Below are 27,778 nucleotides of genomic sequence, written 5' to 3'. Positions count from 1 at the left end.
CTTGATAAGAAACTGAATTTTCAGTGTGTCTGGATAATCTTGCTCTGCGATTTGACTATACTACTGCAGACTGGACTTTGATATCTGCATGATCCGATTGATTGCATAGACTCATTGACTCATTGATCGAAGCAGAAAGAATGTAAAGTGCATTAAAAAAAACGCATACGGTCCTGGAGAAATAGCAACTGTTTTTATACTGTCAAAAATAACGGTTTGCGATGAAAACTTGAGTCCAATATCCAAACTGGGGCCTGTTTAATTTTGAGAGATCATCCTCACTTGAGTAAACTGGGATCTAAATTGTCAAACTGCTTGAATTTGAGATATCATCCTCGCTTGAGTAAAATCAAGTTGCCTTCATTAGTTCATTATCTGAACTGTATATCAGTGCATTTGCGAAGTGGAGAGCTCTTTTGCTCTTCTTGAAGTTCTTTTTAGTAGTTCAAGGCCGGCCACTTGTCGCTTCATTTAGGATACTTCGATCATATGTCCCCACATATCCATTAGTTTTGATAAATTCATCTTTTTTTTGTAATGGCCCTTTTGAAAAGCTAAAACTATTTCCGTGATCCTACTTTTTATGCGAAGAGATCCTACACAAATTGGACGAATTATTATGAAATCCATTAAAATTTCGTGTTCCTAATGAGACAAAAAAAATTGTGTAGATTTACCAAACCGATTCATAGTTTTTTTTTGGCTTTGTGCAGAAAGAAAGAGCAAGTGAGCAACACTAGAAACGGCCTAGATTTCTTATTGGGCTCGGCCCATATGTGACGCGGTGAGCCGATAGGAGTCCACATATTTTTCGGCCCAAGCCATCTTCCAAGTCTCGGACCATTTCCCTTCCCTTCTCTCCCGACGCGCCCGGAGCATGAGGCGGCGAGGAGCACGCCGCTGGGTCACCGGGATCCGCAGCTTCCCCGCTCCCGTAGGTGCGTCTGGTACTACCCTATCCCTCCATCATCGGCCTCCTTCTCCACTTACACGATTACACCTGCCTCGCGACTCAATTTCTACCACCGTAGCTTCTCCCGCAGCCCGCACCGCGTCGCGCGCGCGAGGTGTTCGATGTATTGCCTCACTGACACGCGTCCGCGTTCGTTGGTTTCAGGATCCGAGATCGGCCCATGGCGGGGCCACTGCGCTCGTGGGAGGACCTCCCGCTGGAGCTCGCGGGGCTCGTGCTCGGCCGCCTGCCCTCCCACGTCGACCGCGTCCGCTTCGCCGCCGTGTGCCCCAAGTGGCGCTCCGCCGCGCGGCAGGTCCGTCTGCCCCCTCCTCTGCCGCTGCTCGCTCTCAAGAACGGCACGACCTTCTACAGCATGCCCTCGGGAGAGCCGCTCCGCCTCCGCTTCCCTGGCTGTGAGGATGGCTTCCCCACTTTCTCGAGAGAAGACTGACTTCGCCACAGCTTCTGGTAACCGGCTGGTGTACCGTCAATTCTGGTGCTTGCTCTTGGTGGACCCCTTTTCTGGTGCTACCATGACACTTCCTGCACAGTCTAGTGAACTAACTGGTGGTTTAGCCAATCTTCTAACCTAAATTTTTGTTTCTTTAATTTCGGTATTTGCTTTCCGCCCATAGTTTGCATGGATCACACAAGTCTGATATATCAACCAGAGAGAACCCTAGTTCCAAAGAGTATATATGCACCAAGTCAAGTCACCACTCACCAAGAGTCCGACTGGTGGCAGCACAATGTGATACCTGCACTAGGGAAAAATTGTTTATGCATTCGACGCATTTTATAGCCATCGTGCGCTCTGCCTGCCCTGTAGGAAATTTGCCTGTATATAGGAGTATATCTTTTGCTTGAATTGACTTCACCACTTGCATTGAGTCTCTCTCCTTGCTACATAGGAATCCGCGATCTATTAATTCTCAAGGTCTCGAGATTTACAAAGATTCTAGTTGAGCACAAGCGGATCGTTTTCAAGTGAAAGTGGATGCATCTTTCTATGAGGGCACATGCTCTCACGTGGTTAATTAGTCAACCAAGGCATCTGACTCACTTTAAATTTCTGTCGTTCTGTTCTGTATTCTCCCTTTTAATTCATTGGATATACCGAAGAAGACATAAAATGTTTCTTCAAAAAATGCACATCTCGCGTCTCAGGTTAATTCATGCCTCAATGAAAATGGAAAAAAAAAAGCTGTTCACAAATGTTTTTGTAGTGCCAGTTTGTTTTGCTGACATGGACCACCGTACGTGGCTAGCTCTATCGATGCAGTGCCCAGCAAGCAATAGTATAAGGCACTGTAAAAGAGATCCACTGGTAACGGCGAGATGCCCGCTCTAGGTGAGCTTTGTTTATTCAATGCAGTGTGGTGATCTCTGTGAGATTCGTTCATATGAATGAAGGCCTAACTGCTCAAAAAAACACAGCCTTTGAAGAACCTAGCTCTCACATAGTCCATCCACTTGTAACTGAGCTCTCAACCATCCACGCAACAACCACCATGGCTGAAGCAGTTGTAGGGTTGCTGATTGGCAAGCTCGGTGCGGCTTTGGTGAAAGAGGCAGCAAGTTCTGGTGCATCACTGCTCTGCCACGAAGCATCTGCCCTCAGGGGTCTCTTTGGTGAGATCCATGATGCCAAGGAAGAGCTTGAGAGTATGCAGGTTTATTTGAAAGCGGCAGAGCGGTTCAAGGACACTGATGAGACCACCGGCCTCTTCGTCGACAGAATCAGGGGCTTCGCTTTTGAGATCGAGGATGTTGTTGATGAGTTCACCTACAAGCTGGAGGACAAGCACGGAGGGTTTGTTTCCAAGATGAAGAAGAGGATCAAGTATGCCAGTACCTGGCGCCGGCTTGCGCACAAGCTGAAAGATATCAAGGGCAGGCTTCAAGGGGCTAAGCAGCGGAACCAGGACTACGCCATGAAACAACTGGACAGAAATGCTGGAGGCATTGCTTTTCATGCCAATCAAGCTTTGAATTTCACAAGGGATGAGGACCTTGTGGGGATTACCGAGCACAAGAAGCAACTGGTTCAATGGCTAGCAGGTGATTTAGAACAGAGATGCAAAATATTCGCTGTTTGGGGCATGCCTGGTGTGGGGAAAACAACTTTGGTTGCTCATGTGTACAAGACCATCAAAATGGACTTTGATGCTGCTGCATGGGTAACCGTGTCACAGAGTTATGATGTTCAAGAGCTGTTGAAGAAAATTGCTGGAGAGTTTGGCATCACAGCTGATGCTGCCAACATGGAAAAGGAAAGACTAGCTGAGATCATCTACCAGTACCTCCAAGGTAAAAGGTACATCTTAGTTCTGGATGACATTTGGACTGCAGATGTCTGGTCAGAGATAAGGACTGTTTTTCCATCTAATTGTATAGGTCGATTTGTTATCACATCAAGAAAGCATGAAGTATCATTATTAGGAACCAGTAATTCAGCTATTCACTTGGAACCACTTGACAAAGATAACTCTTGGGAGTTATTCTGCAAATCAGCCTTTTGGAACGATGGTGACAGAAAGTGCCCATTGCACTTGAAGGTTTTGGCTTTGAAATTTGTCGAGAAGTGTGAAGGGTTGCCTATTGCTATTGCATGCATCGGTAGCCAATTATCTGCGAAAGGACAAACTTCTGCCGAATGGGAAAAAGCATATGATGAGTTAGAGCTGCAGTTGGTTAAAAATGTGATGCCTCGTGTTGAGACTATTATTAAACTCAGCTTGGAGGACCTTCCATGTGATTTGAAAAATTGTTTCTTACACTGTGCATTATTCCCAGAAGATTATCCCATCAAGAGGAGGGCAGTAATGAGACACTGGATTAGTAGTGGGTTCGTCAAGAAGAAGGGGATTCAAACTTTGGAGGAAGTGGCGGAGGAGTACTTGACTGAGCTTGTGAACCGAAGCCTATTACAGGTAGTGAAGAGGAATCATACTGGGCGGTTCAAATGTTGTCAAATGCATGATGTCATACGTCTTGTTGCGCTCAGAAAAGCAGAGAAAGAATGCTTTGGTAAAGTGTATGATGGCTCTGGAGATTTTTCTGGAGGGCCCACACGTCGTATATCAATCCAGAGTAGAAACCTTGACCGAATTAGTCCATCAAATGCATCACATATCCGTTCACTTCATGTTTTTCAGAGGTATATCAATATTGATTTGCTGAGGCCCATCCTAACATCTTCGAATTTGCTGTCAACGTTGGATCTGAAAGGTACTTGTATCAAGATGTTGCCTACTGAGGTATTCAACTTGTTTAATCTGCGGTATTTGGGCCTTAGATATACTGCTATTGAAAGTCTACCTGAAACAATAGGAAGGTTGCAAAACTTGGAAGTGTTGGATGCTTTGAACGCTCAGTTGTTGTATTTGCCAAATAACATTGTAAAACTTCAGAAGTTGAGATACCTTTATGCATGTAATGTCAGTCAAGAAGGAGATATTCAAATTTCCAGTGGTGTAAAGGTGCCTAGTGGCATAAGGCACTTGACGTCACTGCAAGCTTTTCAATGTGTGGAGGCAAGTTCAGAAATTTTGCGTGAGGTTGGAGATTTGACAGAGCTAAGAACATTCAGTGTCTGCAATGTGAGAAGTGAACACTCTGGTAACTTAAGAGATGCTGTCAACAAAATGAGTCATCTTGTTCATCTAGAAATTACAACTCTAGGGGAGGAGGAAGTGCTGCATCTAGGGGGACTTTGTTTACCTCCAACCTTTTCTAGGCTTGGTTTACTAGGACAGCTGGAGAAAAAATCAATACCTAAGGTTCTGTCATCTTGGTCTCGCCTCAGTAGCCTCACAATGTTGCAGATGGTATTCTGCAGAATTGATGAGGAGTTGTTTCCCAGTTTGTTGGTGCTACGTGGTTTATGTGGCCTTGAACTTATCAAGGCTTTTAATGGGAAGAAGCTGCACTTCACTGCAGGGTGTTTCCCAAGACTTCAGTTTCTATCCATATGGCACGCACCACAGCTCAACCAAGTTCAAATAGAACAGGGTGCAATGTCAAACCTTGCTCAGCTCTACTTTGATGACTGTCCTATGTTGAAGTTTCTTCCTCAAGGTATTGAACACCTTAAAAACCTTGTGGAGTTAGGGCTGAAGGATACATCAGAAGAGCTCGTAGAGAGGCTTTGGCGGAAGGGAGGACCAGATGAATGCAAGGACGATCGTATGAACATTAGCCACATCAGAAAGGTTTTTGTTATTATGGGCACCCGGCAATGGATAATGTGATCGAAAGACTACCTACTGCTAAGGTAATATTTTGTTTTTTGGGACCTAGATAGAATTTGAGCAACAGCAGGTTTTTGCCGGGGGACTCCATTCATTGTTCCCCTCTTGCATCATCCACCAATAATGTACATCCGTCATGCTGTTATATCCTCTCGTGAGCATATATCATTTATATCGTTTAAAATGATACGAAGATTGACTTTTCTAACTTTGATCGGCAGGCCGTATGACTGTCAGAAGCTGCACTGCCTTGCAGCAATTCCACTCCCGGACTTCCAAACTCCAGATTGTCTTCTCGTTAGCTGTATACCAGAGTTCGGAAGTCCCAAGCAAGATACATTTCTCAGAATGCCAGCTGCTGCCTGTCAGCATGAAGGAAATCACAGGCCAGCAGAATTCCAGTATCGGCATGAAGGAAATCACAGGCCAGCAGAATCACAGGCCAGACGAATGACAATTGGTGCTTGGGGAACTCAAGGGAGGATCTTTGCTAATTTTAAATATCATAGATATCGTGAGTGTCGTCTGTCTAGCTTCCTCCCAATGAGTGATCAGGGGGTTTTGAGTCGCCAATGCGGTAGACTGGTGAAGGTTGTTGGCTTCTGAGGGCCTTCACCATTTCATTATCTGAACTGTGGTCTATATCTGTGAACTCGTGAAATGGAGAGCTCTTTTTGCTCTTCTTGAAGTTATTTTCAGAAGTTAGAAAGGCGTTGTCTCTTTTCTTGAAACTTTTTTCGTTTCAAAAGTTCTCTTTTCTCTTTTGTGGTTGTCGCCTTACCTCTCTGATTAACAATGTATAGTTCTAGACACACTTGAATTTGAATTCTTGTCGAATCCAACATTTTATGACACTTCGATCATATGTCCCCTCATATCCATTAGTTTTAAAAATTCTATGTTTTTTTTTATAGCCCATTTGAAAAGCTGAAATCTTTCCATGATCCTACATTTTTTTTTTGCAAATGGATCCTACATAAACTGGACGAATTCTTATGAAACTAATTACAATTGTAGGTTTGCGAAACCGATTCGAAGTTTTTTTTCCCCAGAAAAAACAGTGGTTTTTGTGCAGAGAGAAAGAAAACAACACAAGAAACGCCCTAGATTTCTTATTGGGCTCGGCCCATATGTGACGCGGTGAGCCGAGGAGTCCACGTATTTTTCGGCCTGCCACTGCTATTCCCTTCTCTCCCCTGACGCGCAAGCACACCACTACCGCAGCGCCCGGAGCAGGAGCACGCCGCCGGGTCACCGGAATCCGCAGCTTCCCCGCTCCCGTTCGTGTCTGGTACTACCCTCTCCTTACACCTGCGGCCTCCTTCTCCACTTACGCCTTCTGTGCCGCTCAACTTCCCCGGCCATAGCTAGCTCCCGCTGCCCGTACCCCGTCGCGCGCGCGAGCTGTTCGACGTATTGCCTCACTGACACGCGTCCGCGTTCGTCCTTCTCTTGGTTCCAGGATCCGAGATCGGCCCATGGCTGGGCCACCGCGCTCGTGGAAGAACCTCCCGCCGGAGCTCGCGGGCCTCGTGCTCGGCCGCCCGCTGCCCTCCCCCGTCGACCGCTTCCGCTTCGCCGCCGTGTGCCCCCAGTGGCGCTCCACCGCGCGGCAGGTCCGGTTGCCCCCTCCTCTGCCGCTGCTCGCTCTCAAGAACGGCAGGACCTTCTAGAGCATGCCCTCAGGTGAGCCGCTCCGCCTCCGCTTCCCTGGCTGTGACGATGGCTTCCCCACGTACTCGCCAGAAGACAGTGACTTCTGGTAACTGGCTGGTGTACCGTCAGTTCTACCGCTTGCTCTTGGTGGACCCCTTTTCTGGTGTTACCATGACCCTTCCTGCACAGTCTAGCGTCACCTACAAGTCTGATGTGCCATCGGTGTCAGGGTATCACTTTGAAGTGATCAAACTGAGAGAAGTGGAGATACGATCGACGACCTCCATTGATCGGTGTTACAGGAGTTTTATACACGAGCTGAGCACCTGGCAATTGGCCGAGTGTGCAAAGCGATGCAGTTAGTTACAAGCGGGCAGCAATTAGCGGAGAAGACTGAATCTACATGCACTACCCTGAAGAACCGGACGCCAATCTAACTGTCAGCGCTTACACCCCCCTCAGCCAATGCATCTGCAGACTCGATGCAGAGGCTGGATCTGAATTCTTCAAAAAGAGCAGTTGGCAGACCTTTAGTCATAATATCCGCAAATTGATGTTGCGTTGGCACATGTAACACCCGGAGTTGTCCCAGAGCTGTCCGTTCACGCACAAAATGAATGTCGAGGTCCACATGCTTGGTTCTTTTGTGGTGAACTGGGTTATCCGAGAGATAAACAACGGAGACATTGTCGCAAAAAATGACACTTGCCTTGTGCACGTCGATGTGAAGCTCGTGCAGCAAGTTACGCAGCCAGCAGCATTCAGCAGCAGCATTAGCTACCCCGCGGTACTCCGCCTCGGCATATGATTGTGAAACAACAGCTTGCCTTTTGGAGGACCACGAGACGAGTGCATCACCGAGGTAGATGCAGAACCCGGACGTAGAACGCCAAGTGTCTGGACACCCAGCAAAATCGGCGTCCGTGTAGGCTGTCAGAGTTCTCGACGGCGAGGCGTGCAGATGAACACCATGGCATGGCGTACCGCGCACATAGCGTAGACTTCGTTTGAGCAGCAGCTAGTGTTCTTCGCGAGGATCATGCATATGTAAGATGGCTTGCTGGACAGCGTATGCGAGATCCAGCCTTGTCAGTGTCAAATGCTGAAGAGCTCCAGCAATGCTACAGTAAAACGTTTTGTCCTCCAGTGGGGCGCCCGCCGAGGACGAGAGCTTCGACTTTGTGTCAACTGGCGTGGCCACCGGCTTACAGTTGCTCATTCCGGCGCGCTCGAGAACATCTTCTGCGTACTGTTGCTGATGGAGAAAGAAGCCACTAGACGTGCGATGTACCTAAATCTTGAGGAAGTAATGGAGATGTCCAAGATCCTTCATGGCGAAGGCGCTGCGCAACTCGCTGATGATATGCTGCAGCAGTGTCGTCGTGGAGGCGGTGAGCACAATGTCGTCGACGCAGAGGAGCAACCACGCAGTGGCAGTGCCTCACCGGAGAACAAACAAGAAAGTGTCAGACCTGGTTGCAACAAAGCCGAGAGAGAAGAGGTGCGCGGCGAACCGCTGGTAACACGCTCTCGGAGCTTGTCGCAGGCCATACAGAGACTTGTCCAGAAGGCAAACATGATCCAGACAAGAGCTGTCGACGAAGCCCGTTGGTTGCTGGCAATAGACTCGTTCCCGGAGCTCGCCATGCAAGAAAGTGTTCTTGACATCCAACTGGTGCACCGGCCATCCATTGGAAGCTGCCAGCGTGAGGACAGTGCGAATGGTCGCCGGCTTGACGACCGGCGAGAACGTCTGTTCAATATCCACTCCAGGTCGCTGATGGAAGCCATGTACGACCCAGCAGGCCTTGCGCCGCTCAAGAGTGATGATATGAGCGCCCCGTGGCCGAGGAACGAGACGCTAGGTGCGGTTCCGCAACAAGGCGTCGTACTCCTCTTGCATCGCCGCGCGCCAGGCATCGTCCTTCAGGGCAGCATGCACTGAACGGGGCACATCGACGGGATCAGCCACCATCGCGACAGTGGCGTAGTGCGGGTTTGGCTTTGTAATGCCAACCCGAGCGCGAGTCACCATCGGGTGCCCTGAGACAGCGTTCGGTAAGCCTTGCGAACGAAGTGGTGCAGGTGCCGACGGAGCGGCGTTGGCAACGGCGAACGACTTCGCGGAGGGCGTGGCGGGGGAGCTATCGAACGCGGGCGTCACATGCGGAGACGACGACGGCGCCGATGGAGCGGGTGTTGGTGAAGGCACCGGCGGAGATAGCGCCGACAGAGTGGGGGTCGGAGAAGGCACCGCCGGCGATGAAGGAGTTGGTGTCGTAGCCGTTGACGAAGCGTTCGTTGGGGAAGCCCGCCGTGTCGCCGCCACATCCGTGGCCGCCCCATGGAGCCGTGGGAATGCTGTCGAAGCAGGTGGCGGTGACGTCGGCAGCGGTGCCAATGGTGTTCTCGCAGACGTCGACGGGGCCACCTGTGGCCGGGGCGCGCGCTATGCATCACAATGAAGAAGTTCAAACGGCCTGCGAGCTACTTTATTCGAACGGGAAAACGGAAGACGTACATGTTTGCCAAGGAGACAGGCATGGCAAGAGTGATCATTCGAACGAGTGCACAAAAAAACAGAGGAACGAGCTAACTGAGACAGGGAGTCATCGCAGAGGTGTCCGAGGCGAGCATGCCATAGCTTGGAAGATGCAGTGGCGAGGAGGCAGTGTGGAGGAGTTCCGGAGCCGGTGCGTAGTGGGTAGAGTTTGCCAGTGGAGTCACTGCGGAGGAGCACCGTCTTCGTTCGAAGATCCTTTATGGAGAAGCCAAGTGCATCAAAGTCCACAGTGACAGGATTATCTCGAGTTAGGGCATGAACAGAAACAAGATTCTTGATCAGAGAAGGGCATACAAGAATATTTTTGAGCTGAAAAGGAACGGAGGAAGTGGGGAACATGACATCGCCCGTGTGGGTGGCGGCCAGTGGGGCGCCATTGCCGACAATCACATGGGTGTAGTCAGGAGGGAGAGGAGTGCACGAGGCAACACCGAGGTGAGAAGCCATGTGTGCAGATGCGCCGGTGTCGAAGAACCAGTCGCCACTGCTGGAGTAGGCGGCGGTGGACGACGGCTGGCCGTGGAGCGCGGTGTAGAGGTTGGGTGGCGTGCCAAAGGCCGCAGGAGAAGCTGCTCTGGGTGCTTGCATCAGCATGGCTTGAGAAGGTGCACCCGGACGGGCGCCTAGGATGCCGGTGTTCTGGGGGCGCCAGCCCGCTGGCGGCAGAGGCCTGGCCTGGACGACGCCGGTCCAGGGGTTCTGCGCCATGGCCCACGATGCGGGCGGCGTGGGAGCCTGGTTCGACGGCGAGGAGGTGTTGTTGAGGCGCGGCTTGCCGTCGGATTGTTTGCGCTTTTTCTTGCGGTCATTGCTAGCCTTGGATGGAGAAAAGGCCAGGGACGACGCGGACGGCTTGGGGGGTGCGCCGGCGCTGGACCCCGTGGTGACGAGAGCGAACGTCGTGCTGGCAGAAGTTAAGGCGGCGGCGAGCAGTGCATTGGCCGCCTCCTGCTTGTGAGTGCGATCGATGCATGTCTCCTCCTGCAAAAGGTAAGAATGTACCCACAGGAACGACGGTAATGGATTCATGGCGCCGATGACTCCCAGCGTATTACTAAACTTGGAGCTAAGGCCCCGCATGGTGTAGACGACGAGGTCTTGATCCGTGACGGGGTGGCCGACGTCGCTGAGGGTGTCAGCGAGGCGCTTGAGGCGGCAGCAGAAATCACCGACGGAGAGCTCGCCCTAGTGAAGGTTGTGGAAGTCCTGAAGCGTGTAGACGTCGCGCTGGCTTGGCGTTGTTGAGGAAGAGGCCACGCACGTTGAGCCAGAGGGAGTGCGCCGTGGTGCGGCGCTGGAACACCATGTCACGAATGGTCTTGGACACGGTGAGGTAGATCCAGGAGACAATATAGTGGTCGATCTGTGTCCACTCGACGTCGTGAAGACGAAGGCGCGCGTCGACAGAGCCATCAACATGGTCGAGGATGCCGAACTTGGAGAAGGTGAGCTCGAACATGGAGCTCCATGAGGAGTAGTTGGAGTCCTGCAGGTCGAGAGTGTCGGGCACATGGGAACGAATGTTGATGAGTTGCACGGTGGAGACGGCAACGGGAACAGGGGGAGCAACGCCAAAGGGGTTGAGGTCGTGGTTCATGGCGTGGTCACTGCTGGAGGTGGAAGAAGAGGAGCTGTGCGCCATGGAAGGGAAGAAAGAGAGGCAGTGGAAGTTTCGGATCGCAGTTAAGCTGATACCATGAGAGAAGTGGAGATACGATCGGCGACCTCCATTGATCGGTGTTACAGGAGTTTTATACACGAGCTGAGCAGCTGGCAATTGGCCGAGCGTGCAAAGCGATGCAGTTAGTTACAAGCGGGCAGCAATTAGCGGAGAAGACTGAATCTACATGCACTACCCTGAAGAACCGGACGCCAATCTAACTGTCAGCGCTTACACAAACTAATCGTGTGCTCATCTTACCTAATTTCTGCACTGTTCCGCGCTGGTAGTGGCAATCGGATCGCAGTGTGCCGTCCAGGGGCGTCCTTGCGGTCAGTAGCATGGGACCTATCTTTGCGGATTACTGACATGGCATTCTACCAGGGAAAGCTCTATGCTCTTGATTATGGCGAGGACCTCTTAGCTTTGGACATCAGTCTGGATGACAACACCGGCAACCCACAGTTTGCTCAGATTGGGCAGGTCATCAAGGTTAACTATTTTGTTGATCTCTTCTCGAACAAATTTAATGATCCCTTGATATTCAAGAGGATGCTCTACCTGGTTGAATCGGGTGGCTCATTGCTGTTGGTACGCAGAAGCATTTTCCATAGTCATGTTAACGGCAAAGGACAGATACGCACTTTTGCTGGACCGTGTGAGCCTGGGGTTGCAGTATTTGAGGCTTAACTTGGCCCAATCACGGTGGGCCAAGGTGACGACCCTAGGGGACGATCAGGCGCTGTTTTTAGGGCCATGTTCCAGGGCTGTTTGCATGCGTCAGTGTGACTCGACAGGCAATTGTGTCTGGTTCTTGGATGACTACAAGGACTTTCACCGTTGGGGGGGAGGATCTGAAGAGCAGCTCAAGTTCTGACATCAGTGGCATGGCATATCACCACAAGCCCTTGTCCCCTCTTCCCATGATCCTGTGGAGAGACTACCTGGGGGGCGCAGGTGCAGCCTGGCTCTTCCCTTCAGAGTGATGTTGTTCTTTTGAAAGTTGGTACAATCGAAGCTGTTAAGTGCATCATGTGCTTCTCTGATTGGCCTGCTGGTGTCTGCAATGTTGACTTACTGTTGGATAATTGTGTCATGCTCGACTTAGTGAATTTTTTTTGAACTTGTGATAGAATCCTGTCAGGTGTTGTTGACCTATTCTGTTAGCTTAACTTTAAGGGCAGTATTTAGCTATGGAAGTAGGTTCTATCTTGGAACGCTGTCATCTTGAATCGTTTGTATGACTTGACAGGTGTATGGATTTCCTGTTATGTTATGTTAGGTGGAATGTCCACGAACCTTGTGAGAACTAAGGCTGTCATTTGATGTATGCATCCAGTGGATCTTGTAGAGTTGAAGTGAGGTGTTTATGTTGAGATGGTTGGTGTTTCTGACAGCTTCAAAAGGTTGGTGACTGATGCTCCAACCACGTTTCTGAGAATAATGAAAACTGTGTAGGCCCTCTCTATGAATTATCACTGTGTGACTGAATGAGAATTCCGTATGTATTGGTTTATTCACTATGCATGTAATCATGTACTGTATCATACTTGCCAAAGATGCCTAGCAACATTGTGTGCCACATTAGTTGGTACCTTGAAGCAGAGGGTGGTTCTGGTTATCCCCTTGTGCAGGTTGCTGCTCCAGGTAAGTCATCTCATGTTTGAAACTTTGAATAACGGAAGCTGGCCGGCTAAGTGTATCCGTACTTGTCCTGATTGCAGATTTGCAGTATGGTGTGGCTACTGGTGCATTTCTGTAACAACATTACTATGAGTTGGTTGTCATGGCCAATTTTGTGAACTCCGGATGAAACTTTGTGGTAGCATCGTATCAATCAGCTGTGACCTGTTCTGTTATTTGACCTTTTTGTATAGAAAACGATTTGGGTTGGTGGCAGAGTTATGGATTGGGCTAAGATGGTGGGCCGGCCTAGTTCTCTCACTCGGTCACTGGTTTCTCCGCCGACGAACTGCGCCGCCGCAGCGGCCGGAGCCGGAGGAGCACGCGCCGCCGCGCCCCCTGCATCTGAGCCTCCCGTGCCGCTGGTTTGCTGGTACTAACGTCTCCCACTCTCTCCCGCCTTCTCCCCTGCCGTGCATCGCAGCGCGCGAGGTGTTCGACGAATTGCCTCTCCCACTCTCTGTCCTCTATGCTCGGAGAGGAGGAGGGACAGGCAGAATGGCCCAATTTAGCTATTGGGCTGGAACCGTTGTACAGGGAAGAAAGGAAGGAGCGGACCATGTGGGCTTTTTCTTTTGTTTGGGTTGAACTATAGCATGTTTATTTTTTTTATATACATGTACATATGATACATTACATATACAAAGTTTTGGGGTAAAAATAATAGGCGGTAGTTCATGATTGTTTTGCAGGAAAGTTCCTCACTTTTTTCTAATCAACCCATCCCTCACACCTCCTTGATCCGGACGCATGGCGCTCACGAAGCCTGCATGCATGCAGCAGTTGGTGGACTTGCGCTCCACGGCTCTGCGCGTCGATCCCAGCTGCGCGCACCAGGTAGGTAGAGTCAAGCTTCGCCAAGGGGATCCGCCATTGAGCTGCAACTACCGCGTCAAACGAAATTTCTCAGAAGGTAATGAACATAGCGTCAAGGAAGACCAAGTCCTTGGCTTGGAAATAAAGTTGATGAGACTTTGAGAGAGACATGACTGGCTTGGAAACAAAGTTGATGAGACTTTGAGAAAGACATGACTGGCTTGGAAACAAAATTGATGAGAGAGAGAGAGAGAGACATGATTAGCATGGAAACAAAGTTGATAAAACTTTGAGAGAGACATGATTGGCTTGGAAATAAAGTTGATGAGACTTTGAGAGAGACCTGATGATGGATGAGTTTGTGAATGATTCAGCGCCCCATGACACAAACAACTCATAACCTGCTAATGCTAATCCCGCACGCCAGTGCGCGCTGGTGTTGTTTCGGACATAGTCCATCCACTTGTAACTGAGCTCTCAACCATCCACGCAACAACCACCATGGCTGAAGCAGTTGTAGGGTTGCTGATTGGCAAGCTCGGTGCGGCTTTGGTGAATGAGGCAGCAAGTTCTGGTGCATCACTGCTCTTCCACGAAGCCTCTGCCCTCAAGGGTCTCTTTGGTGAGATCCATGAAGCCAAGGATGAGCTTGAGAGTATGCATGCTTATTTGAAAGCAGCAGAGCGGTTCAAGGACACTGATGAGACCACCGGCCTCTTCGTCGACAGAATCAGGGGCTTCGCTTTTGAGATCGAGGATGTTGTTGATGAGTTCACCTACAAGCTGGAGGACAAGCACGGAGGGTTTGTTTCCAAGATGAAGAAGAGGATCAAGTATGCCAGTACCTGGTGCCGGCTTGCGCACAAGCTGAAAGATATCAAGGGCAGGCTTCAACGGGCTAAGCAGCGGAACCAGGACTACTACGCCATGAAACAACTGGACAGAAATGCTGGAGGCATTGCTTTTCATGCCAATCAAGCTCTGAATTTCACAAGGGATGAGGACCTTGTGGGGATTACCGAGCACAAGAAGCAACTGGTTCAATGGCTAGCAGGTGATTTAGAACAGAGATGCAAAATATTCGCTGTTTGGGGCATGCCTGGTGTGGGGAAAACAACTTTGGTTGCTCATGTGTACAAGACCATCAAAATGGACTTTGATGCTGCTGCATGGGTAACCGTGTCACAGAGTTATGATGTTCAAGAGCTGTTGAAGAAAATTGCTGGAGAGTTTGGCATCACAGCTGATGCTGCCAACATGGAAAAGGAAAGACTAGCTGAGATCATCTACCAGTACCTCCAAGGTAAAAGGTACATCTTAGTTCTGGATGACATTTGGACTGCAGATGTCTGGTCAGAGATAAGGACTGTTTTTCCATCTAATTGTATTGGTCGATTTGTTATCACATCAAGAAAGCATGAAGTATCATTATTAGGAACCAGTAATTCAGCTATTCACTTGGAACCACTTGACAAAGATGACTCTTGGGAGTTATTCTGCAAATCAGCCTTTTGGAACGATGGTGACAGAAAGTGCCCATTGCACTTGAAGGTTTTGGCTTTGAAATTTGTCGACAAGTGTGAAGGGTTGCCTATTGCTATTGCATGCATCGGTAGCCAATTATCTGCGAAAGGACAAACTTCTGCCGAATGGGAAAAAGCATATGATGAGTTAGAGCTGCAGTTGGTTAAAAATGTGATGCCTCGTGTTGAGACTATTATTAAAGTCAGCTTGGAGGACCTTCCATGTGATTTGAAAAATTGTTTCTTACACTGTGCATTATTCCCAGAAGATTATCCCATCAAGAGGAGGACAGTAATGAGGCACTGGATTAGTAGTGGGTTCATCAAGAAGAAGGGGAACCAAACATTGGAGGAAGTGGCAGAGGAGTACTTGACTGAGCTTGTGAACCGAAGCCTATTGCAGGTAGTGGAGAGGAATCATACTGGGCGGTTGAAATGTTGTCAAATGCATGATGTCATACGGCTTGTTGCGCTCAGAAAAGCAGAGAAAGAATGCTTTGGTAAAGTGTATGATGGCTCTGGAGAATTTTCTGGAGGGCCCACACGTCGTATATCAATCCAGAGTAGAAACCTTGACCGAATTAGTCCATCAAAGGCATCACATATTCGTTCACTTCATGTTTTTGAGAGGTATATCAATATTGATTTGCTGAGGCTCATCCTAACATCTTCGTATTTGTTGTCAACGTTGGATCTGAAAGGTGCTTGTATCAAGATGTTGCCTACTGAGGTATTCAACTTGTTTAATCTGCGGTATTTGGACCTTAGATATACTGCTATTGAAAGTCTACCTGAAACAATAGGAAGGTTGCAAAACTTGGAAGTGTTGGATGCTTGTAATGCTCAGCTGTTGTATTTGCCAAATAACATTGTAAAACTTCAGAAGTTGAGATACCTTTATGCATGTAATTTGTGTCAAGAAATTGAAGATTATCACCGTGTCATTGGTGTAAAGGTGCCAAGTGGCATAAGGCACTTGACGTCACTGCAAGCTTTGCAATGTGTGGAGGCAAGTTCAGAAATTCTGCGTGAGGTTGGAGATTTGACAGAGCTTAGAACATTCGGTGTGTGCAATGTGAGAAGTGAACACTCTGGTAACTTAAGAGATGCTGTCAACAAAATGAGTCATCTTGTTCATCTACAAATTACAACTCTAGGGGAGGAGGAAGTGCTGCATCTAGAGGGACTTTGTTTACCTCCAACCTTGTCTAAGCTTGGTTTACAAGGACAGCTGGAGAAAAAATCAATACCTAAGGTTCTGTCATCTTGGTCTCGCCTCAGTAGCCTCACAAGGTTGGAGATGGCATTCTGCAGAATTGATGAGGAGTCGTTTCCCAGTTTGTTGGTGCTACGTGGTTTATGTCACCTTGAACTTACCAAGGCTTTTGATGGGAAGAAGCTGCACTTCACTGCAGGGTGTTTCCCAAGACTTCAGCGTCTATTAATATGGCACGCACCACAGCTCAATCAAGTTCAAATAGAACAGGGTGCAATGTCAAACCTTGCTGAGCTCTACTTTGCTGACTGTCATATGCTGAAGTTTCTTCCTCAAGGTATTGAACACCTTAAAAACCTTGTGAAGTTAGGGCTGAAGGATGCATCAGAAGAGCTCGTAGAGAAGCTTTGGCGGAAGGGAGGACCAGATGAATGCAAGGACGATAGTATGGACATTAGCCAGATCAGAAAGATTTTTGTTCTTATGGGCACCCGGCAATGGATAGTGTGATCGAAAGACTACCTGCTGCTAAGGTAATGTTTGTTTTTTGGGACCTAGATAGAATTTGAGCAACAGCAGGTTTTTGCCGGGGGGACTCCATTCATGGTTCCCCTCTTGCATCATCCACCAATAATGTACATCCGTCATGCTGTTATATCCTCTCGTGAGCATATATCATTTATATCGTTTAAAATGATACGAAGATTGACTTTTCTAACTTTGATCGGCAGGCCGTATGACTGTCAGAAGCTGCACTGCCTTGCAGCAATTCCACTCCCGGACTTCCATACTCCAGATTGTCTTCTCGTTAGCTGCATACTCCAGATTGTCTTCTCGTTAGCTGCATACAGTTCTCGGAATGCCAGCTGCTGCCTGTCAGCATGAAGGAAATCACAGGGCCAGCAGAATTCCAGTATGCGGCCTCCGGGACCTTCTACAGCATGCCCCGGGGCGAGTCGGTGTCATCATCTGTCAAGCTTAGAAATTACTTGGAACTTAATCCTGTCGTCTCTACACAGTTGATTCGTGCGTGTAATTACCTGCGGTAATTAAATAAGCTCGTTATATTGGGCTGAAAGTAGATGGCCGGCCCACCACGGGATGGAGAGCGCACGCCGCCTGGGTGGAGCCCGCTGGGTGGGTGGGGAGCTAAACGCGTGGGAAGCCAGATGTTTACTACCAAATTGCCTCTCCAAACACCGGTAAATCAAGCTATAAGCCAAAGATTCATCCCTCGCAATGTCTCTTCGGAGACATCCTCCTAAATTGGAACAATATTAGCATGACCCCTCTCGAAGGATGACGTGCATAAATTGAGGGCTCGTCCAAAGTCCAATTTTTTTTAAGTTTTCGTGCACCAGTCCCTGGTTTATTCACATCCATGCTCATGGCACCTTCTTTCCACGTCCTTGGATCTTTCTCCACTGATCTACAGGTGACTTCACATTTTTTGTGTTCCCGCTGTTGTCATCTTTCAGCTTCCTTCTTTCTTTTTAACAAAATAACTCAGTTTACTTCCAATAAAAATAATAAACATTCATTATCTCCATCACAAAAAATCAGCTAAAACACTAATATCCATTTTAAAGCACATATTTATACACAAACATGCATGTGGCAGAGAGACCTTAGATGGATGATAATTTACGTGTCCCTTGAACATCCACACGATGGCATGACCTTAGAGTTGACATTTCGATGGGCGTATCGTAATACAATCTCTTTTAGAATGCATGTCAAATCCATGCGTGTGTTCTTCGTTTCTTCAATTTAGCGTCTTTTGGTAGCGCAAGTCCATGCACGTCGATCTCACCACAGTCCACCCACGCAACCAAACAGTGCCCCTTCCCTGCTCACCCAAAGGCCACAAAATCATATGAAAACTAGTAACTGATGAAGAGTCAGCAGAGAATAATAAGGAAGAGGCTACGTTTCAAATGTCAAAAGGGAGTAGAAGATGAGTGGGGAGCACATCGCAACATGAATATATATGGAAGAATTCTTTTTTTTTAATTTGCAGACCGGATTGGCAAATCATCAGTCGAAAACCGTATGTCGCATCTTGATGATCTTTAGTCATCATCATCAGCAGTTTGGTAGTGCATTGTTGTTCTTTTGTGTCTTATAGTAAACTGAAACAAGATGCGATACACGTAGTGCATTGTTGCTCTGTGGAAACGTGACGTGTGACGGAGCTGACCTTGGGATCGGCGCGGCCGGGCCGGATAGGCTGGCGGTCGTCGCGATCGGCGGCGTCGCTGCGGAGGCGGCGGTGGCGTGGGCGGTGCCGGCGCCGCCGCTCGCGGTCGTCGTCTCCCCCCTCGCTGGCCGCCGAGGACCAATGATGCCGGCCTGTCCCTGTCTTCGTCGGCACCGGGTGCCTCGGCCGCGGCAGCGTTGGCGGTGGCGGCGTTCCCGACGAAGCTGGACCAGGAGAGCGCCTTCCTGCGTCGCTGCATCCGTGCGGCGCCGATCTTGGTGAAGTCCAGCGAGTAGTCCGGCGGCGCGCCGCCCTCCCACCCCCCGAACGCCGGCACCGACGCCCGCGGTGGCCGCTGCTGCTGCTTCCCCTGCACACACACACACGCACGCACGCACGCACGCATGTTACAGCTGACACCGACCAAGCTGCATGAGTGAACGGAGGCTGCGTGCACCGGCCCTCACCTCCGTTTGTCGCGCCATTGACGATGGCACGAAGGTCGACCAGACGACGAGAGAGTGGAGAGGACAGGAGAAGAAAGATAGCTGCTTGCCGTTGATGGTTATAGATTACAAGCCTGTGTGAATTGATTTTATACAGGCTGCGTTTTGGTGGAGCCTTTCACCGGTGCCACCATGACCCTTCCTGCACCATCCAGCGTTTACCTCCTCGCCGTGGTTGATTATTCCATGGACGAAACGCGCCATCAATGGCCAGTGATCAAACTAATGGTGTGCTCACCTGACCTCATCGCTGCACTGTTCGGGAGTAGCACCAATCGGATTGCAGTGTGCCGGCCAGGAGCCTCCATGTGGTCAGTAGCATGGGGTCTGTCTTTGTGGATTACGGACATGGCATTCTATCAGGGAAAGCTCTACGCTATTGATTATGGCGAGTTCCTCTTAGCTTTGGACATTAGTGTGGATGACAACACCGGTGACCCCTGCATTGCTTGGATTGGACAGGTCATCAGGTTTAATCACTTTAATAATCGCCTTACCTCGAATAGGATGCTCTACCTGATTGAATCACGTGGCTCATTGCTGTTGGTGCGCAGAAGGATTTTCCGTACGCACAGTCAAGGCAACGAACAGATACAAACTTTTGCTGGACAGTGTGAGCCTGAGTTTGAGGTATTCGAAGCTGACTTGGGGAAATCTCGGTTGGCCATTGCGATGAACCTCGGGGACGATCAGGCATTGTTTCTAGGGCCGTGCTCCAAGGCTGTTTCCATGCCGCAGCGTGTGACTCGCTTGACAACCGTGTGTGGTTCTTGGATGACTACGGTGTGTTTGGTTCTAGGGTCGAAGTGGGTTGGGTTGGAGCCGACCCACTTCGATCCATGTTTGGTTGGAGAGGGTGAGGGTTGGGTTCAACCCAGTAGAGGAATATTTCTCCAAGATCCGGGTCGAGATGATCCCTTGAAATCGAGCGGACCATCTCGACCCACTTGCACGGCGTCGGTCTCCGTTCGCGAGCGAGGCGCGCCTGGATGCCGCTGCGGCCGCTCGAGCTCCGTGGGAGAGGAGGAGGCGCCGTGGGGAGGAGCCGCGCGGGGCTCCAGCCGGCGGCGGGGGGCACGAGCCGGCGGCGCGGGGCTCCAGCAGGGGGCGTTGGTGGCCGGCCGCGAGGCTCGGGCCGGCGCGGGGCTTCGGCCAGCGGCGGGGGGCGCTGGCGGCCGGCCGGGGGGCGCAGGCCGGCGGCGGGGAGGGCAGGGGCCGGCGGCGGGGAGGGGGCGCAGGCCGGCGGCGGGGAGGGTAGGGGCCGGCGGCGGGGAAGGGGCGCGGGCCGGCGGCGGGGAGGGGCCGGCGGTGGGGAGAGCAGGGGCCGGCGGCCGGGCAGGAGGAGCGCGCCAGGAGGATGAGCAGGAGCGGACCGTGAGGGAGGAAGAAGAAGATAAGGAAAAAAAGAGAGGCTGACAGGTGGGCCCCGTAGCTGACAGGTGGGGCCCACAACTAACGGTGTTAAAAAGACATCCACCCTACCCTCTCAATCTCTCCAACCAAACAAAAGACTGGGTTGGCTCCAACCCACTCATCCAAACACGGGATGGGTCGGCTCCAACCCATAAAAGTGGGTCGGCTCCAACCCAACCCACATCATCCCAAAACCAAACACACCCTACAAGAACTGTCACCTTTGCGAGGAGGAATGGGAGAGCAGCTCGAGTTCTGGCATCAGTGGCATGGCAAACCACCACAAGCCCTTCTGCCCATGATCTCGTGGAGAGACTACCAGGGCCGTTCAGCTGCAGCGTGGCTCTTCCCGTCCAAGTGATGTGGCTCTCATTGGACAGTTGTCACAATTGAACCTGTTAAGTGCATCAGTTTTTTCTCTGATCGTAGTATGGTGGCCTGCTGGCGTCTTCAAGCTGACTTACTGTTGGATGATTGTGTCATGCTCAAACTTGGTGAATTGTGATGATCTTGTGGTAGACTCCTGTCAGTTGTTGTTGACCTATTAAAATTGCTTAACTTTATGGGCAGTATTTAGCTGTTGAAGTCCGTTCCATCTCGAGAAGCTGTTATCTTGAACCTTTTTATATTGAGTAGGACTCGATAGGTCTATGGGTTTCCTGTTATGCTATGTTAGTTGGAATGTCCGTGAACCTTGTGGGAACTAAGGCTAACTTTTGATGCATGCATCCAGTCCAGTGGCTCTTGTAGTGTTCAAATAAGATGTTTCTGTTGAGATGGTTGGCGTTCCTGAAATCTTCAAAAGGAGGATAACTGGTGCTCCCGGCTCCAATTACATGTTTGTGATGAAAATGAAAATGATATAACTTTGTTTGCCCTCTCTATGAATTACCACTCGTGTGACTGAATGAGATTGCCATATGTATTGGTTAGTTCATTATGCAATGAGTCATGTACTGTATCATTTTTATTTTTATTTTTATTTTTTTGCCAAAGATGCCCTAGCTTCACTGCACACGTCGGATTAGGTGGTGGTTGTTATATCCTTGTGCAGGTTGTTGCTCCAAGGTAAGTCATATCATGTTTGAATAACGAAAGCTGCTAAGTGTGTCAGTACTTGTCTGATTATAGTATAATGGTATAGTGGTGCATTTCTGTGATATTAACTGCGACTCTGTGAGTTGATTGTCATGGCCAATTTGTGAGTTTAGTATTGATGTAACTTGTGGTAGGTATACTATCAACTGTTAGGAACCCATTCTGTTATGTTCACATTATTGTATAAGGAAGTTGTTTCGACCTTTAACCAGTACTATTGTACGTGTTATCTGAATCTTTTTTATAGGGAGGTAAGGGTAAGGCGTAGTTCTTGAGAAGTTTGTCACTGATCCTTGTGGAACTAAGGCTAAGTTTTATGGTATTAGATTATTGGTGCTTGTGGAAGTTTGTCAACAATCCTTGTGGAACTATCGGTGCTTGTGGAAGTCCAGCTGAAAGAACGATTAGTGCTAATCACATTTGTTCAAGGGAAATGAACATGCAGTCTGTGGATTGTCAGTTGAGTACTGAAGAATATTTACTGTATTTCATTTCTTTCTTGCTTTCATAGACAGTGGATTAGACTGATAGCCTAGTGTTTTTACAAGAATGCATCAAAATTGGAATTTCCTTAAGGTCCTGTTTGGATCCTTTTATTTTGAAAGAATTGGAATCTACTTAACGGATAATTGTATTGACAAATGAAATTTAATTGGAAAAAAATGACCAACTTAATGGATAATTGTATTGACAAATGACCATATGCCTTCTGTGAAAAAGACAAAGAATCTATCATTTTTGTGAAGAAAATTGATAACTAATTTGTCCTTTTTGTGTAGGTCACATATTGTAATGCTTTTTTTAAAAAAAGTAATTGTGTAACACGAATGGCCATTAGTTATAAGTATATATTTATTCATTTCGTTAATTTTGAAATTGTGCAACTTCATTTTTGAAATAAGGTGCTGCTAAACCCTGATTCAAATATTTCCTCCTCTACCGATAAGGCGATAATGCACATGAATAATGTGTTGTACATCATTTTCTAATTTTCTAAGGGAACACTTGTTTGAGATTTCTAGCAGCTTCTCAGTGTGAAAAGTCAAAATCTCAAATAAATAACGAATTTCTAGTGCAGCTTCTGGAAAGCTGGAAGCTCAGAAAAATTATGGAAAGTTGGAATGCTCAATTTTATGAGATTTTCTAGATAGATATTCTAAAAACTAATGTTGGCTTTTCAGAAAAAAAAAGTTAGCAACAACTTCTCCGAAAGGCCTAATTGAGATTAACGGTTGTTGGTGCCAAGGTAAATAATATCGTGGGCCACATTGTTTCCCTTGTATAGTTGTACGTCCGGTTACCCAAATCGTTTCAATAATGGGTGAAATACTGAAATTCTTGTCTTGTCGGGCTGGGCTTGGCCCATATGTGACGCTGTGACTTTACATTGCGCTGAGCTGGGCTGCGCTACAATTTGCTTCTCTCCCAACGCACTCCACGTCTCCACCGCCGCTGCGACCGGAGCAGGCAGAGGAGCAGCACGCGCCGCCGGGTGGCCGGAACCCACAGCTTCTCCGTTCCCGTTGGCTTCCGGTACTAACCCACCTCGCCCTCCCTCCTCCGTCTCCTCCCTGCCGGCTGCCGCTCATCTTCCAAATCCACGTTGCCGCGCGCGGGCGCGCACGCGAGGTGTTCGACCTATTGCCTCTTCGTGCACTCTGACACGCCTCGTCCCTTTCTCTTCATTTCAGGATCGGCTGAGCACATGGCGGCGACACCGCAGTCGTGGTCGGACATCCCGCTGGACCTGGCGTGCCTCGTCCTCGGCCGCCTGTATGCCCACGCCGACCGCGTCCGCTTCGCCGCAGTGTGCCCACAGTGGCGCTCAGCCGCACGGCAGGTCTGGCTGCCCCCTCCAGCGCCACTGCTCGCGCTCAAGGCCAGCGGCACCTTCTACAACATGCCCAGGGGCGAGCCGCTCCGCTTCGCTGGCTGCAACAAGCTTCGCCACAGCTTCTGGTAGCTGGCTGGTGTACCGTCGCGTGCGGTGCTTGGTCTTGGTGGACCCTTTCTCCGGTGCCACCATGACCCTTCCTGATCCATCGGACGCTCATCTCCCTGACAAAGGTCATGGTTCCGAAGACGAGGGTGATGATTCGGACAACGAGGGTGATGATTCCGAGGACAGTGATGATTCTGAGGGTTATGATTCCAGCAGCGAGTCATATTTGAAATCGATTGACACGCAAGACTTCCAAGTGTTGAAGGTAATCGTGTGCTCACCAGATCTCGTCGCTGCACTGTTCTGGAGTAGCCGTAGCAATCGGGTTGCAGTCTGCCGGCCAGGAGGTTCCACGTGGTCGGTAGCTTGGAACCTGTCTCTGTGGATTACTGATATGGCATTCTACCGGGGAAAGCTTTTCGCTGTTGATCATGAAGAGGACCTCTTAGCTTTGGACATCAGCGTGGATGACAAAACCGGCGACCCGCAGGTTTCTCGGATTGGACAGGCCATCAAGGTCAATCACTTTCATAATCCTGATACGTTTCATAGGATGCTCTATCTGGTCGAATTGCGTGGCAAGTTGCTGCTGGTGCGCAGAATGATTTTCCACGAGCATGCTCATGGCAGCGGACAGATGCACACTTTTGATGGACAGTGTGAGCCTGAGCTTGTGGTATTCAAGGCTGACTTCCGGCGATCAAGGTGGGCCAAGGTGATGAACCTCGAGGATGACCAGGCGCTGTTTCTAGGGCCGTGCTCCAGGGCTGTTTGCTTGCCTCAGTATGACTCGCCGGGCAATCGCGTTTGGTTCTTGTACATGGATTATTACCCTTCGTGGCAATGGGACAGCAGCTCGACTTCTGGCACCAGCGACATGGCAAATAACGGAAAGTTCTCCTCTCCTCTGCCAACGATCTCATGGAATAGGCATGGTGGCCCTGCTGATCATGTCGGTGCGGTGTGGCTCTTCCCTTCGAACTGATGCTGTTTGCTGAATGGTCTGTTGCCTGCTGGCGTCTGCAAGGCTGACCTGCTGTTGGATGATTGTATCATGCTCAACTTTGTGAACCTGTGATGAACCTTGTGGTAACCTATTCTGTTAGCTTAACTTTAAGGGGATTATCTTAGCTCGGGAAGTTGTAAGCGTGCCGGTTTGATCTTGGAACGCTGTTATCTTGAACCTTATATGCCGTTTCAGGTGGAATGTCCAGGCACTTCTGATGTATGCATCCAGTTCCAGTGGCTCGAGTTGAGGTGAGACGTTTTCTTTTAGGTTGGTGTTTCAGAAAGGTCCATTCGGGGAATGGCTGATGCAGAATCACATGTTTCCAAGGAAAATGAACAAGTTATATATAGTTTGTCTAGGCCCTCTATGAACACTGTCGCTTGCGTGGTGAGTGACTTGAATGAGTTTGGCATATGCATTGGTTCACTGTGCATGCTCATTCCAAATTGTAAGTCGTTATGCATTCCATCCGTTTTGCACGTCGTTTTAACTTTTTTGATACATATCTTTTGCTATACATAACAACCTACAATTTGAAGCGGAGGGAGTAGTCGTGTGTTGTATCATTGTTGCTAATGATGCTCTAAGTGGAACATGAATTTCCCAACTTAACACAGAATTTAAAAGATATCCTAGAGTTGTAGGTCTACCCGACTCAAAAGCCTAGCCAAAACAGAGAGATTCCTCTGATCACCTCGGTCCTCCTTCACAGGTGGCTCGACACCGCTCGTCCGGTGGCCGCCGCCGCCAAAGCAGCAGTAGGATTACGATTACGACTCCGCCACAGCGGCGATCTCCGGTACGGACGGACCTCCCCCTTCCCTTCCCCTCCGTTCGGCCGCATATCTCCCGCCCTCTACTCCGCCCTTCGCTCTCTCGCCGTGGATCGCGCACGCAAGGTGTTCGGTTGCGCGCCCCGCCCCCGCGCCCCCCCCCCCCCCCCCCCCCCCCCCCCCCACACACACACACACACCTCTGCCCCCACCGCTGCCGCTGCTCGCGCTCCGGGACGCGCACGGCCTCCCCGACGGCGAGCCGTTCCGCCTCCCTCGCCGACTACACCGACGCGTCCGGCGATTGGATGGTGTTCATGGACGGGGATTCCTGCTTCTCGAGGAACGCCTTCTCCAATGCCGCCGTGACACTTCCGGCTCTTTCTCGTGTCCGAGCCCGGCATGTGAGCCGTCTGACGGGCCTTGCAAGGTTGGAAACCGATGGCGCAAAGAAGCTGACTTTGCACAAGCTATTGTACTGCTCGCCGCACCTCGTCGTTTTTCAGAAGGAAAGCACTCGGGTTGCAGTGTGCCAGCCAGGAGCCAACTCCTGGTGGTCGGTGCTCGTGGATCACCGCAGTCCTCGGTTCGTTGACATGGTGTTCCACCGGGGACAGCGCTATGCCTTTGATGAGTACAAGAATGGCCTTTTTGCTATTGGCGTTAGCGTGAACCAGAGTACGGGTGATCCTTGGGTTTCTGAAATCCGATGGACCATTGATCCCGTTCGTAATGGTCCTTCAACTTTTGTGCATCGTACAGCCATAATCATGCTGAGTATCTACTTGGTCGAATCATGTGGTGAGTTGCTGATGGTGTGCAGAACAATGCATGGAAGATGGAAGCCAATGCCCACTGCATTTGAGAAACGCACGGTTGTTGCAACTGAGCGGAATGAGTTCGAGGTGTTTAAGGCTGACTTGGAAGAGAGGCAGTAGAGACCAAGGTAACCAGATGCTTTCTCTACGTCGACGGTGCTCTAGATCTGTTTGTGTCTCGGAGCATGAGATGCCTGGGGATGGCATCATTTTCATGCAGAACGATGATGAGGACCGTAACTGGTATGATGAGGATAGCTTGAGCTCTTGCAGTGTCTACAACATGAAGGACACAGCAAGGTCTCCCCCCTTCTGCCCGATGGCATCGTGGAAGCGCGGAGCAGTGCCTGCGACGTGGCTCTTCCCTCGGGAGCCAGGACTAAAGTGAGATCATTTATGTGCAATCTTCTAAATGCATTTCATATTTTATCTGATCTTTGTATAATGGTCTCTTCAATAACACTGGAGTTTTTAGTGCTCTAATAAGTAATAATTTTTGCTTTTAATTTAAGTCAAGTGATTGCATGAGTATTGATTCGATTTGAACCATTGCCATGGCCATCTTGATTAGTGGAGTCTTTGTTACGCTCTTCTCTCTCTCTCTGTTTTTTTTGGGAATGAAATTTGTATGAACCATAATTATATGGAGAATAATATTTCAAGCTTATCTGTTTGATCTTAACCATATTTGTATCTTGTTGGCGAAATGCTCGAGAGTTGATTTGTTCAGGGTGGACTTTCCATTCAAAATGGGAAAGAAATTTAACTTTCTGGGTAATCATTCAATGTCTCTCGCAGTTTTTATATCTTCTGGATAAATTATATCTTCCGTGATTAGTTGATGTTCTAATCCAATCACTAAAATGAACAAACTAATTGTGCAGGCAATTTTTATGAACATACTCAGTAACCATCGATCACTACTATATTTTTGTGTACAAGTAATTCAATGCCTACCAAAACATCGGTATGACAAATGCTGCTTAGTTACTGGGAACATCCTCATAAAAGTTTCAATTAGGACGGTGTGGGAGAGTAACAATTATTACAAAAAAGTTAGTAAATTTTGTAACTAAATCATTGAGTTTTTTTTGCATGACTTGAAAATGGTTATGCTTTAGAAAAACCTGTTGTGGTTACTAGCGTCGAGGGAGCAAAATTCTCAATCGGCGCATGAGTGCTGCTTACACTGATGTATGATATTATACTTTTTTTTGTTGAATGGCATAAACATACACACACACCACCACAAAAATGATGCTATCAGCTTTAATGATGAAATAAACCAACTTTACGACATGTAATTTTTTCTAATTGAAATAAATTATTTTAGGAATATTATTGGCTAAAGATAAAAATATTTGACTTAGGACAAATCCAAAAAGACTATAGTTTGGAACAGAAAGAGTATATATCAATTGATATAGGCCAGTCTACTAATTTTAGGCGACTAAAAATGCTTGATGTGATTGCCTACATGTGAGATGGGTGAATGATGTATATTAGTTCGAATGAAATTTTCTCAGACTGTTTCATTTTCTTAAGAACGGACTTCTGGTAACCCGGCAGGGTTTTCGGTGTGCCGTTTCTCTTGTGGTCGGCTGCTGTTTCTGGTGGACCATGACGCATGACGACCGGGGCAACATGATTCGTGCGATGTTATTTTTGCTGGCTTCTAAATTCTAATCAGCGAG

The 27,778-nt window shown here is 49.0% G+C and overlaps 3 protein-coding genes across 5 annotated transcripts; all 3 read left to right on the top strand.

Annotated features, from left to right (window-relative positions):
• The first annotated feature begins 825 nt into the window (after positions 1 to 825).
• On the top strand, positions 826 to 12,610 carry LOC117833714 (disease resistance protein RPM1). 3 transcript variants are annotated; one of them, XM_034713307.2, is made up of 6 exons: positions 826 to 938; positions 1,118 to 2,306; positions 2,393 to 5,231; positions 5,430 to 6,499; positions 6,671 to 6,894; positions 12,340 to 12,610. In XM_034713307.2, exons 2-3 carry the CDS (start codon positions 2,294 to 2,296, stop codon positions 5,206 to 5,208), a joined length of 2,829 nt encoding a protein of 942 aa, XP_034569198.1. In that variant the 5' UTR covers positions 826 to 938; positions 1,118 to 2,293; the 3' UTR covers positions 5,209 to 5,231; positions 5,430 to 6,499; positions 6,671 to 6,894; positions 12,340 to 12,610. The 3 variants fall into 3 exon arrangements, with proteins under 3 accessions (XP_034569198.1, XP_072146283.1, XP_072146285.1); XM_072290182.1 differs by having other exon boundaries at positions 1,118 to 5,231; XM_072290184.1 differs by having other exon boundaries at positions 837 to 947; positions 1,118 to 5,231.
• A 908-nt stretch (positions 12,611 to 13,518) lies between these two features.
• On the top strand, positions 13,519 to 17,671 carry LOC117833715 (disease resistance protein RPM1). Its single transcript, XM_034713308.2, has 2 exons — positions 13,519 to 16,858; positions 17,057 to 17,671. Exon 1 carries the CDS (start codon positions 14,088 to 14,090, stop codon positions 16,833 to 16,835), a length of 2,748 nt encoding a protein of 915 aa, XP_034569199.1. The 5' UTR covers positions 13,519 to 14,087; the 3' UTR covers positions 16,836 to 16,858; positions 17,057 to 17,671.
• A 5,249-nt stretch (positions 17,672 to 22,920) lies between these two features.
• Positions 22,921 to 24,945, top strand: LOC117866839 (uncharacterized). Its single transcript, XM_034751128.2, has 2 exons — positions 22,921 to 23,075; positions 23,234 to 24,945. The coding sequence occupies exon 2, from the start codon at positions 23,318 to 23,320 to the stop codon at positions 24,467 to 24,469; it is 1,152 nt and encodes a 383-aa protein (XP_034607019.1). The 5' UTR covers positions 22,921 to 23,075; positions 23,234 to 23,317; the 3' UTR covers positions 24,470 to 24,945.
• The last annotated feature ends 2,833 nt before the right edge of the window (positions 24,946 to 27,778 follow it).

The sequence above is a fragment of the Setaria viridis genome, chromosome 8, assembly GCF_005286985.2.
Source record: "Setaria viridis chromosome 8, Setaria_viridis_v4.0, whole genome shotgun sequence".
In the NCBI taxonomy this organism is placed as follows: domain Eukaryota; kingdom Viridiplantae; phylum Streptophyta; class Magnoliopsida; order Poales; family Poaceae; genus Setaria; species Setaria viridis.
Note: the sequence above shows the minus strand (reverse complement) of the source record. Positions and strands in the feature narration are given on the sequence as shown.

What these genes read in the sequence shown, in the direction of transcription:
- LOC117833715 (XM_034713308.2), top strand. Translation starts at nt 14,088, where the DNA reads ATGGCTGAAGCAGTTGTAGGGTTGCTGATTGGCAAGCTCGGTGCGGCT.
- LOC117866839 (XM_034751128.2), top strand. Translation starts at nt 23,318, where the DNA reads ATGCCCACGCCGACCGCGTCCGCTTCGCCGCAGTGTGCCCACAGTGGC.
- LOC117833714 (XM_072290182.1), top strand. Translation starts at nt 2,359, where the DNA reads ATGAATGAAGGCCTAACTGCTCAAAAAAACACAGCCTTTGAAGAACCT.